This window comes from Argentina anserina, chromosome 1 (assembly GCF_933775445.1).
Source record: "Argentina anserina chromosome 1, drPotAnse1.1, whole genome shotgun sequence".
NCBI lineage: Eukaryota > Viridiplantae > Streptophyta > Magnoliopsida > Rosales > Rosaceae > Argentina > Argentina anserina.
This window is the reverse complement of record NC_065872.1, coordinates 1,648,734-1,660,105: the sequence shown is the minus strand read 5'-3', so window position 1 is coordinate 1,660,105 and position 11,372 is coordinate 1,648,734. Positions and strand designations below refer to the sequence as shown.

Genomic DNA, 11,372 nt, shown 5'->3' with positions numbered 1-11,372 from the left:
ACCAGTGACAGCAAGATTTTTGTACATAAGGGTCTGCTGGTTCTTGAGCTCTATTTATCCACCATTTCCTGTGGCCTTTGCCCATTTGATGGTTGACCTAGCCAAAGCATCCATGGGATCAATACATTTCTTAAGAAGTGGATCATCACGAGGCAGAACACCCTGCAATTCATCAGAAGCGATGATGACAATGTTCACCCCCCTCACCAACAGAACCTGCACCGAGATTCTTAACAGATTCCGTGCCCCTTCCATGTCTCTTCTCTTCAATGCCTCAATTGCAGGAGTCACAACATGTTCCATGGTTGCTTTGTCTGGTACAACAACCTCAAAGCCCTGTGCATTTTCCATTCAAAACAAACAAAAACTGTTCCAATGATACCAAAGTTGAACCAAAATTATATGTGCTAGTCAGTGTCAATAATGTGTTCATCGCTTCTACACGACTTTGATGAGTGTACATAAGCTTGTATGGTATCAATATTACAAAACCACTAGACTCGAAAACATAAGCTATAGAAATGCAGACGAAGACAAGCATATACGCCATGCTTCACCCTGCACAAGCAACCAAGACTACTCTTAACATCATGAACATCATGTTAGACGACCACTAGACCCGAAATATGTTACAACTTAGAATTAGTCTACAATGTAAAAAAAAAAAAAACTAGATTAGCTTAAGTTTATATAAGTGCCTTTAAATTGTATACCTGAATACTTAGCTTCTGTTGGTAAAAACCAGCTGTTAAAGTTGCTTCAGCACCAAGCACCCCAATCCTCACATTACTCCCAGCTTCAAGTGGCTTCATCTTTGCTTCTCTGAGTTCTCTAGCAACACACTCACCAATATGAAGAAACCTCAAAGAACAGTCCTGAGAAATCTGTTCATGCCAAGCATGAGACAGATGGCATGGCATGACTATGCATCTAGCTCCAGAATTCTCTAGGAATGCTCTTTTTTGGCACAAGCTGTCGATGATGGCCCGATTTTTGCTCGAGTATTTGGCCTTAGTTGCTTTTCTCTTGAGTGATTGAAACAAACTGCGAATAGGAAGCTCCTTATATTGTGCTGTATCACTGCACACAACAAAAGGTGGGCATTCACCCCCATCTTTCAAACTCCACCAAACAAGCTTCTCCAAGAAAAGTAGGCTAGAATATACAGACACTCCTCCAATGATGCCCACAGTGTTTGGTTGGCTAAGCACAAACTTGGAGACTTGTCGCTTTTTTAGAGCCATACCTTTCTTGGGTTGATCAGACAGATTCCCATTCCCATTTCCACCTTTTCCATTAGTTTGTAGAACTGAGGATACATGTACAGCTACAGATGAGCCTGATTTGGTTCTGTTCTGTGTTCGATTTTCGCTTAGAACACCGAGAAGCAGAGTTGGACGATTTTGGGTGTGGAAAGACATTGTCAAGCTACCCCTGCACCATTCAAGACCCCATGAGCATATTTCTACTTCTACAAGTATCCATGGTCTTACTTGGAGAAAAAGAAACCAAGAGCACAAGGATCTAAAGAAAAGAAACTATGGAAGATTTTCAACTCCCCAGATCCTAAACCCAGAAGCTACACTAAACTAGTGCAGCAGTTACAGTTCTACAGACCAAATACCAAAGACATGGAGTTGAAATGTAGTGAGGCATTTCCAGAACACTAAAGACATGGAGTTGAAACTTTTGGTGAGCTTTTATATATGGAAGTAAACAGACTAAAGGTCCAATCATGCAAAGTTACAAGGAATCTTCTCATATGTTTTTGTCAGGTTTGCCAATATGGTTTCATTCTCAGCCGTTGAAGAAACAAAGTTATAATATAATGCAACTGACGGAAATATCTATTAGTGAAGACTTCCAGTAATCACCCTGGCCTTGTATTGATCTGATCATTCTGATCACGATTGCAGTGTACCCCCTAGACTTAATCAACTGGGATTTACTACGAGGATAGGTAGTGCTTAACTAATTGTCTGCAGTAAACTTTGGTAGTCTTAAACGCACCCAGAAGTACAGTATGATACACGGTGTTTTCATCGTTGTTAGGTAGTGTTAAACATCGTTGTCGTTTGTTTCTCTTGATATTTTGAAGCAATTTATCGAACATCTTGTTTGTTTACTTTAAACGTCAACTGGATCATGAAACTACTCAAGTGTTATAACTAAATGACATCAGTACCACTTCTTTTACATTGTAGTTTCTAGATGATTGATGTTCTACAAACTTAACTATCACGTATATATTATATCACATTAAGATCATTTCAATTTCTTTAACCTTGTAAAGTAATTCGTCGAACACCTTAAAAGAGCAAAATATGAACCTGTTGAACGCATGAACCGGTGCACTGCCGGCACCCCTGGATTGGATCCACAATTGCATCCTCCAATCTTCGATCTCCAATCTCTAATCTCCATTGGCCGTAAGATCGATCTCAAGAACTTTTGTTGGTATTTGATTATTTATCAAGAAACAACAAAAGGTCTTCTTCAATCTATATCAACCAGTGAGTTCTAAATTCATCATGCATGACATGTATATACCATTGGCCATCGTACTTCAATTATTGGAACTTCGTTTTGAATCGGCAAAACACAGATCGACAGGTAGATATGTCTTCTTCCAAGTTTCATTCACCTAGGCCTAGTTGATTTATTAATTCTTGTTCTTATCACATGTATCATAGTGTAGTGATTATTGTAAGTCTTCCTCATCACCAGTGAGATCAGTGACACTTGTATCTTAACTCCATTGGTTGAGATGACATTTTTAACTTATTGTTATCATTTTCATGTCCAATCAAGTTTGGTTAATGTTACTGTTATTTCATATCCTAAATTCAGCGGAGCCAAAATAATGTTGAGCATGAATGCTTTGGCTGTTAAAATTTAATTTGCCGGAGTTTATGGCCAAAACTTATAGAGCGACTTCACGATAACTTCCGAATGAAGAACACTGTAACGTGTTAATTAACTTTACACTTCTATGCAAATTAAGCTAAATAATAGTGTCTGAAGCAAAAATATCTTCTGGGTTGTCCGGTTGAAGATTCAGGCGATCTCCATGAACAATTGCTTTCTGAAGGGACCTACTCCTTTGCTAGTTTGTCATTCATTCAGTGGTTAAAGTTTAAGATGAAGGTAAGAGTATCGATATGCACCAATGACCAATCTCTCTTCACTGTTTTAATCCAGCTATGAATCGTTGAGAAATTGACCAATATATACAAACCAGAAACGATAAACATATCATCATCCTTATCCTTCTCTTCCTCCCCCATCATCACATCACTCACTACTCACTAGTCAATAGATGGATCATTTGTTCATTGTTTTAATCCTTGCACTTGATAGGTTTCTTTCCGTTGTTTCTTGGTGAATACGTATGTTTTTTTTTTACGGTTGTAAGTAACTGGCAGCGGAATCTGTCAGCATGAATAAGTGCTATGGGGTTTGGAGGTACCACCAAAACCCAATGACTCCAATCTTGTGATGGAAATGGGGCTCCAACCCATGTGAAGCAGACATGGTCGTACTTGCATAAGCACCTCGGACTAAGGAGAAAGGGATGACGGCTGTGCGAAATTGTACGTCAAAAACACAAAGCATATTTGTATATCATTGTAACGGTCCACATTGGTGTGTTAAACATATTACCACACAATTTGTTTAGTCTAAGATTATGATAACTAAGTAGATTAAGATCTACTTATAACCTCTTGTTCTGAATGTTCAGCGGAGTGGTATGTAATGACTTTCAGACCACATAAAATTTATAAAAACCTATATGCATTAGTTTTCCGTAAAAAAAAAAAGTAGATTAAGATCTCAATTTTCTCTAACAAAAGCATAAGGCTTGCACAAATTCTTCTTCAATTATTAGTGGAACTAATGTTCATCGATCCGACCTGACTTATAGATACTTGACAGATGAATAAATGTACGTTTTCAAATACGGACACATGAAAATCGTCGGATTCAACCTTTCAAAGATTGATTTAACTAATGAGTAAAATTATCTCAAAAACCTCTTATAAAAAAAGAAATCCTCGGGACGTATTATATGTTGGGCCAAGCCGAAGACTCATCAAAAGGCCAGCGGGCCTATTTAACACTCAGGGTATAATCGTCTTTAGGTAAGCATCTCCGGCAGTCAACATGCACCCGAAGAGTCTATTCGACGTGCATTTAAAGTGAATTTGAGCGTGTAGTATATTTTTACCCAAGATACGCCAGGAACTATGCCGGAAAATGGCTGAATACGAGCCGATACGTTCCGTAAAATAACTGAAAAGACAATTGTACCCTTGTTCAACACCTACCAGATCATCTTCATTTCCTCTAGTCTTCTTCAGCATAGTGCTTTGCTCCCTCGAAATGGCTGCCTTCTTCCAGAGACTAGCCAAGGCCGCCCCGGCTGGCTTCACCGCCGGAGCCGGGAATTCCATGTCCGGCTTCCGCTTCCCGATCGGAGCACTCGCGGCTGTCTCCGGCGGAATCTCGTACATCTACTACCACTCGTCGCCAAATTCGGTTAGATTCTCTCGCCGATTTCGTCTAGGTTTTAGTACTGTTACTCACAATGTAGTGCTAGCTCAGTGGTTTTGGTGTGTGAAGCACTGGATTAGGTTTTGGTGTATGATCTTAATTTATGTTTGAAAATTTCAATTTGAATAGTCTGGTTGATTTGATTCTGGGAATGTAGAGTTGCGGTAACTAAAATCATGAGGATAATAGTGAATTTTATTTGTGCTGAAGCTGCATTCGGATTCTTTGGAGTGATTAATATGTGCATTTGGTTTTGGTTTTGGTAATACAACTAGTGTGCTTCATAAATTAATCGATATAGCTCCGCGTAATTGTTCCGATGTGTTAGCACTTAGGTTTACAAGTGTAAGAGCTGCCCCTTATCGGCATTGCTATCTTCGTAAAACCTGCGGGTGATACATTGACATGCAACATCTTCAGCTTAATGTTTGTTCTGTGCTATGAGCCATAGTAGCTAGTTATTTGTGAGTACTTCTGTTCTTTCGCTATTGAGAGTTGAGTACTGTTGTTTCTTTCACAGGTATGTTTAGATGAAATCAAAGAACAGTCTGGTCCAAAAGTTGGTGAGTCTCTCTATTTTCCCACACACGCTCTGAAGAAGTTTGGTTGGAGTTTTAGATGGTATATATTTAGCTTAAAGGTTTTCATCTTGTAGTATTAGAATTGTATCATATAGAGCGTGAATCGTGGACATGACCATATGTCCTGCTTTGTCACCCCTAATCCATACTGAGTAATTGCTTTTAATGTGTGTTCTCAGCACTTAATCCAGATAAATGGACTGAATTTAAGCTGCAAGACACGGCGAGAGTTAGCCACAATACTCAATTGTTCAGGTATAATCTTTTAGCCTCTCTCAATCATCATCCACTTTTTTTTTCACATTGTTTGATATTTTATATTTCTTCCTTGTTTCTCTGTGATGGTCAAATAGATCATGAGTTGCCTACATACATAGCATTCAAGACCATAAGTGGGCGATTAGTATGGAAACGGGCATCATACTAACATGATTAGAATGTGTCAATTTGGCAGATTCTTAATCTAATTACATGACAGTGCACTATAAAGCGCAGTGTTTTCAACTTTAGACAAAAGCATGACCATGTCCCAGATAAACGTTATACTGATTATCTTTTCAACAAACTTTGCAGGTTTACCTTTGACCCAACCGCCAAGTTAGGTTTGGATGTGGCGTCATGCCTCATTACAAGGTATACTCTGCTTTGTCATAGAATTCCTAATTCATTGGAGGTCTACTGTATCTAATATTCTTTGACGTTGTCTTGTTAACTCTAGGGCCCCAATTGGACAAGATGCTGAAGGGAAACCAAAGTTTGTCACACGCCCGTAAGTCTTTATTTCCAAACGTCACTGTTCTTGGAACTTTATTATGTACCATATGCAAGTCTTTTAATCATTCCCTTTTACTTGAATCCATTTATATGAGTTCTGGATTTTACTTCCATCACTTCAAAGATAATTCTGGCATGCCTATATATCCAGGTATACGCCAATATCGGATCCAGATTCCAAGGGATACTTTGACTTGTTGATTAAGGTATGATGATGTGATGTCTATGCAAGTCACCTATTCTGCTGCTTTGCTTTGTGCTTTTAGGATTTGTTGATTCATGGATGTAATTTCAAGTTTCTTTCCTTTTACCCGAACTGTATGTTAGGTGTATCCAGAAGGGAAAATGAGCCAGCATTTTGCAAGCTTAAAACCGGGCGATGTACTTGAAGTTAAAGGGTAATCTCATTTTACCAGTGGCAATGGTTAGTAGAGGATACACTTTAAGTTATCTCATAATCAGGTGCATTCGCTTCTTTCAGGCCCATTGAAAAGCTGAAATATACTCCCAACATGAAGAAACATATTGGCATGGTAAGCAAGTTCTCTAGAAACAATTCTTTCTCATTATTACCTGTCTCACATGTAATTTCTTTATTTCATCCAGATTGCGGGTGGTTCTGGTATTACACCAATGCTTCAGGTGATCGAGGCTATACTCAAAAATCCTGATGACACAACCAAGGTGATTCTAAGTTTCTAACTACAGTATTATTCAGAACTTTACATTTGGCACACTTGATTGTCATTTTTTATGGTCTATCCAGTGAAAAATATTCACTTTACTCGACTGAACATATTGTCTAATTGGGAATATTTACTTTTGATGGCATAGGTGTCACTGCTCTATGCTAATGTGTCTCCAGATGACATACTGCTTAAACAGAAACTTGACCTACTTGCAGCTGGCTACCCTAATTTGAAGGTAATTTTTGCCTCTTGATCAGATCACTATTGCTATCAAATTTGATATTTATCTCACAGAATATGACTGTTTTCTATTGGGGGAAAAAACCCAGGTATATTACACAGTTGATAATCCTACAAATAGTTGGAAAGGAGGGAAAGGCTACATATCAAAGGAAATGGCAGTTAAAGGCTTACCTGGTCCCACTGAAGATACACTCATCCTTGTAAGTGTTATTTGGGAGAGCTGCTCATGTACATGTTGCATATACTATGTACAACCTGAGACAATTGGGTTTTCTAGTTAACTATTTGCTTTAACTCATCGACCAACCTTCATTTGAACTTGTCAACTTGTGCAGGTATGCGGTCCTCCTGGGATGATGGGACACATATCTGGTGGCAAGGCTAAAGACTGGACACAAGGAGAGGTACGAAAGGCATATCGTGTTGATGATATCGCTAATTTGTAATGCTTGACTACCATTTCGCTCTTCTTCCTGTTTTTCTGTCTGATAAGTTCCCTATTTTGCTTTGTTGCAGCTCTCTGGGATACTAAAAGAACTCGGTTACACAGAAAAAATGGTTTACAAGTTTTGATTAGCCAGCCCATTTAGGATTTGAAGTGATTACTAGGAAAGGAACAGTTTGCTCCAATAAGATGTTTTCATAGGAAGCATACACAACTAGTCTCTGAAGCAGAGTTTAATACCGATTTAAATGGAATCCTAGTGTGCATGGGAATCAGCTCCCTTTTGCATGATGAGCCGAGTAACTTGGTTTCATGAAAGAGAAATATTTGTACTTTTGCAGGTGAATTTTATATTTGATACAAATGTTTTACCGCTGAACATGGTAAAAAGAATACAACTTGACTACCAAACTCTGATTCAACTTCGTGATATTTAGCCGATTTATAGAAAATAAACAAAGTTTTTCATTCCTATTGAAGGGACCAAAAATTGTGAATATGGGTTGGGGCCAGTTTTTTGTAGCAACTGGTAAATAAAACCCGAGCAACACTTTGCGCTCTCTTCCAATCGATCATCGCATTACCTTGCAATTTTCAAGGTTCTAAGGTTTCTGAGTATAGCTGGGTTTGCTTTTCATGCTTCTTATTACGTTGTGCATCGTTGCAACAATGTCTTCATTATATAGATGCACCATTTGAGCTTTGTGCTATTTAATATGTTTGTATCAGGGACTTGAATGTGAGTTTTGACACAGCAAGATTGCGTGGCTGAACCCGAAAGCTTGCTGGTACTGGTTGGTTGGGGATTGTCTTAATCCCACTTGTGCTTTTCGGCATCCTGTAAGGCTTCTTCTCTTATGCTGCTTCTCTTGTTTCATCAATTTTTGGAATTTGTTTGTAGTTAGTTAATGGTACAAGTCATGATATGTTTTTAAGACATTTTACCCATTTCGCTGTATCAATCATATTATTTCTAGTGACAGTATGAACAGTTGAAGTGTGTATTACTTCATGGTGTTGATGGTTTCCTCTTTCATTACATCCGTACTTTTCTTTTCGGAATAGTTTAGTGAAAAATTTATCAATTCATGGTGGCTATAGATCTTTTAAGGATAGTTTGTAGTCGCTCGGTTGTTTGATTACTTGTTTTTGTTTATTGAAGCCATTGGAGGAGAGGCATGAAGCGGCACCATCAGAGCCCGCTCCATCTTCCATATCTGCAACCAAGAATGTTCCTTGTTACTTTTACTTGAATGGGATGTGCAATAAAGGTGATAGCTGCTTGTTCTTGCATGACACTGACGGCAGTGCATCAACTGGGAAATGTGCGAACACTGCGTCCTCTGCAAGTACTGAAGAACTTTCTTTAGAGAACGAGGCTTCTGAAGTGAATGAAACAGTATCAGCACCAACAATTTCACCCCACAGTGCTTGTGAAACTGTGGCAAAGCAGGATCTTAATTATCAGGAACAAGTACAGATATGTGCTTCTCCTCATGTTTCTGAATACGGGGATGAAGAGGCTGATGAAATTCGATCGAACTCCTTGCTTCTTCCAGCTGAAGGCTCTAGTGACGGTAGACCTTCTCTATGCACTGATCGAGTTCAGAGGAGGGAGCTGATGACCTTATTGTGCAAGAGGAACGGTGGGATTCCTCTCCAGGCTTTGATGTTCTTGTCGATGGTAAATCAGAATATTTAGTTGGCGAGGATAGCCCTGAATACTTTCCTACACTTCACAGAGAGCACTGGGGATTAAATAAGGAGTGGCATGATTATGACCTGACAATCCAGATGAGTATGATCCTCTGCGTCCTGCTGCTGTACTTTTGTATGAAAACCAAATTTATGACTCCTATGATTGTTTAGATACCAGCTACCTTTTTGGTAATGAGGGAAGTATCCATGGCTATGGAGAGGATATAATGTTGAATTCCATATTGTCCCACAAGAGGAAGGGTATGCCAATGGAAGATGACCATGATAGCTTGGATCTCCGAAATCACTTGAGAAGACGAAGAGCGATTGATGATTGTTCCATTTCTGGATTATCAAGAATTCATGACTCACTTCAGTTGATTGATAGAAGCCAGGAATTGCCTCAAAGGCATGATATGGGTTGGCCCAGGAGATTGGCATCAGAAGTGGGAAACAGAACTTATGACACACGCAAGGAGAATGAAGCCTTTAACAACGCTGTAATTCAACGTCCTCCGCATAGACAATCTCACCAATACAGATCTCAGAGACATAAGGAAAGAAGGCTGGCCAAGCCACAGTTTCCTCTATCAGAAGCCACAAGGAAACCAGTGCCAAGGGAAAAGAGATCATCTAAAGAGGATTCAACTGCCTTTACAGGACCCAAGTCCCTTGCCCAGATCAAAGAAGAAAAGAGGAAAGCAGAAGAACATGGAGGTGGTAAACCTTTCACTGAAATTCTAAACGAGAAAAGGAAGCTAGCTCACAGAAGTGGCTGTGGCAGCAACTGAAGAAAGATACTTGCAGGACAGACTCTTAGTCTATGTTGTTCATGACCATTACCAGGTAGAGTTAGATTTAAAGAAATATACTAGATGAAGATTGTGCGTGTGGTTGCCCCCTTTTGCAGAAGGTCTACCTGCATTTTTCGGATACCTTCCTCTTCAAGGCAGTTGATACGTTGTTCAGCATTTTTTGGTAGTACATCAGTTGAGCCTACTTTTGCCTAACCTAGATGACAAACTTGGGCACCCTACAAAGACAAGCCATTGAAACAAAGCTCAGTTTGATTTCTGTACAGGGAGAGCATCTATCGTTTCACCGGTATCATTTCTGCACTTGATTATTTGCTCCTTTTGTTTCCTTTCTATTCCGATTTTCGCCTATATCTGGGAGTAACATTGACTATTCTGAACTTCTGATGCATGATGTTCTCGTTTAACTTGTGTGTGTTTTATTCCACTTCTAGTCTTCTACCATATTAGTTAGCCGAACGAGAACATTAAGAAGAATCAAGCATTGATCATGTCATCAAGTTTGTTTATTTTATCACCACCACAGCTACTTGACAGGAGAATCAATCCTAACACATTCACTCTTTTGACCAATTAGTTTTTAGAAGTTTTAGATTTTAGGACATGAAGATTGACCAAGAAGGCTTCAGAAGGCCAGAGAATAAAGTAATGACCCAGCCCGCCTAATGGTCCACACGGCCTCTACGAAGTAATGACCAACCGGTGATCTCACTAGAAATTTCTATATTTTTAAGAATGTTACATGTTTTAAGAGAAATTTACCAAGTAGTTTAGCCTCCAATCCCCCTCCATTAATGCCCTGATATACAAACAAAATGTACAGTTTTAAAATGTTCTAATCCAGCTAGTCGCATTGATCATCTTTCTAGCCTTGGTTTTGGAAATTTCGCAGCTCCATTATTGTTTTCCGAGTATGAAATCACGTTTTAGACCTGATAGGCTCAACGCCTGAGACTTTATAGCTCCATTTAGGGGTGGGCATAAAAAACAGAAATCTCGATCCTGTCCCGAAATTCATAAGCACGGGACGAATGTCCCGTCCCGTTTCATAATAGTGGGATGAGACGTGCGACGAATAATTTCTATCCCGCTTAGTCTCGTCCCGTCCCGTCCCACCTTTAATGAAAACTTAAAAATTCTTATATATTTATATCAAAATGAAACTAATTTATGTTCTTAATAACTCCAAAGTTATATTAACTCAAATAGTAATGGTAAATTATAATATTTTGAACATAATATATATTTTTTTTGTTAAAATTTCATTATTGAATATTACTTTGTTAATGAAAAAGTAAAAATATAGGAATGTGGGATTTGTCCCGTCCCGTTCCGATTCTGTCCCGTCCCGTTCCGATTCTGTCCCGTCCCGATCCCGTCCCGATTCAAAAAGAGTGTGATGAGACGTGGGATGAGCCACATCTCGTCTCATCCTGTCTCGTGCCCGCCCCTAGCTCTATTAATGTCTATTCAATCTAGTGAATAATTTTCAAACAGAATTTCATTTGATATAAAAGAAAATGGATATGTCAACCGCTATTAATACTTGTTACCGTATAGTTGTAGAAGACTT

At 39.0% G+C, this 11,372-nt stretch overlaps 3 protein-coding genes across 4 annotated transcripts in view; 2 read left to right on the top strand and 1 right to left on the bottom strand.

The window, feature by feature from the left end:
* Window positions 1-30: 30 nt before the first annotated feature.
* On the bottom strand, window positions 31-1,670 carry LOC126785138 (uncharacterized). The gene is made up of 2 exons (XM_050510752.1): window positions 714-1,670; window positions 31-336 (listed from the first exon to the last, which is right to left on the bottom strand). Exons 1-2 carry the CDS (start codon window positions 1,419-1,421, stop codon window positions 55-57), a joined length of 990 nt encoding a protein of 329 aa, XP_050366709.1. The 5' UTR covers window positions 1,422-1,670; the 3' UTR covers window positions 31-54.
* Window positions 1,671-4,357: 2,687 nt separating this feature from the next.
* The window catches only part of LOC126783543 (NADH-cytochrome b5 reductase-like protein), a 54,295-nt gene continuing 47,280 nt past the window's right edge, over window positions 4,358-11,372 (top strand). The window contains exons 1-13 of one of the 2 annotated variants that reach the window (XM_050509029.1): window positions 4,358-4,539; window positions 5,075-5,117; window positions 5,315-5,390; window positions 5,709-5,768; window positions 5,854-5,904; window positions 6,061-6,115; window positions 6,237-6,307; window positions 6,391-6,442; window positions 6,516-6,593; window positions 6,744-6,833; window positions 6,928-7,041; window positions 7,177-7,245; window positions 7,358-7,736. In XM_050509029.1, the coding sequence (XP_050364986.1) occupies window positions 4,384-4,539; window positions 5,075-5,117; window positions 5,315-5,390; window positions 5,709-5,768; window positions 5,854-5,904; window positions 6,061-6,115; window positions 6,237-6,307; window positions 6,391-6,442; window positions 6,516-6,593; window positions 6,744-6,833; window positions 6,928-7,041; window positions 7,177-7,245; window positions 7,358-7,414 (972 nt within the window). In that variant the 5' untranslated portion in view covers window positions 4,358-4,383 and the 3' untranslated portion in view covers window positions 7,415-7,736. Of the gene's footprint in view, window positions 4,540-5,074; window positions 5,118-5,314; window positions 5,391-5,708; window positions 5,769-5,853; window positions 5,905-6,060; window positions 6,116-6,236; window positions 6,308-6,390; window positions 6,443-6,515; window positions 6,594-6,743; window positions 6,834-6,927; window positions 7,042-7,176; window positions 7,246-7,357; window positions 7,737-11,372 lie in introns of those variants that run through there. The other variant, XM_050509036.1, reaches the window with a different exon arrangement.
* On the top strand, window positions 7,577-10,268 carry LOC126792156 (zinc finger CCCH domain-containing protein 34-like). The gene is given in 5 exon segments (XM_050518639.1): window positions 7,577-7,627; window positions 8,016-8,126; window positions 8,449-8,884; window positions 8,887-9,068; window positions 9,071-10,268. Coding segments are annotated over 5 exon segments (1,485 nt in total). The 3' UTR covers window positions 9,776-10,268.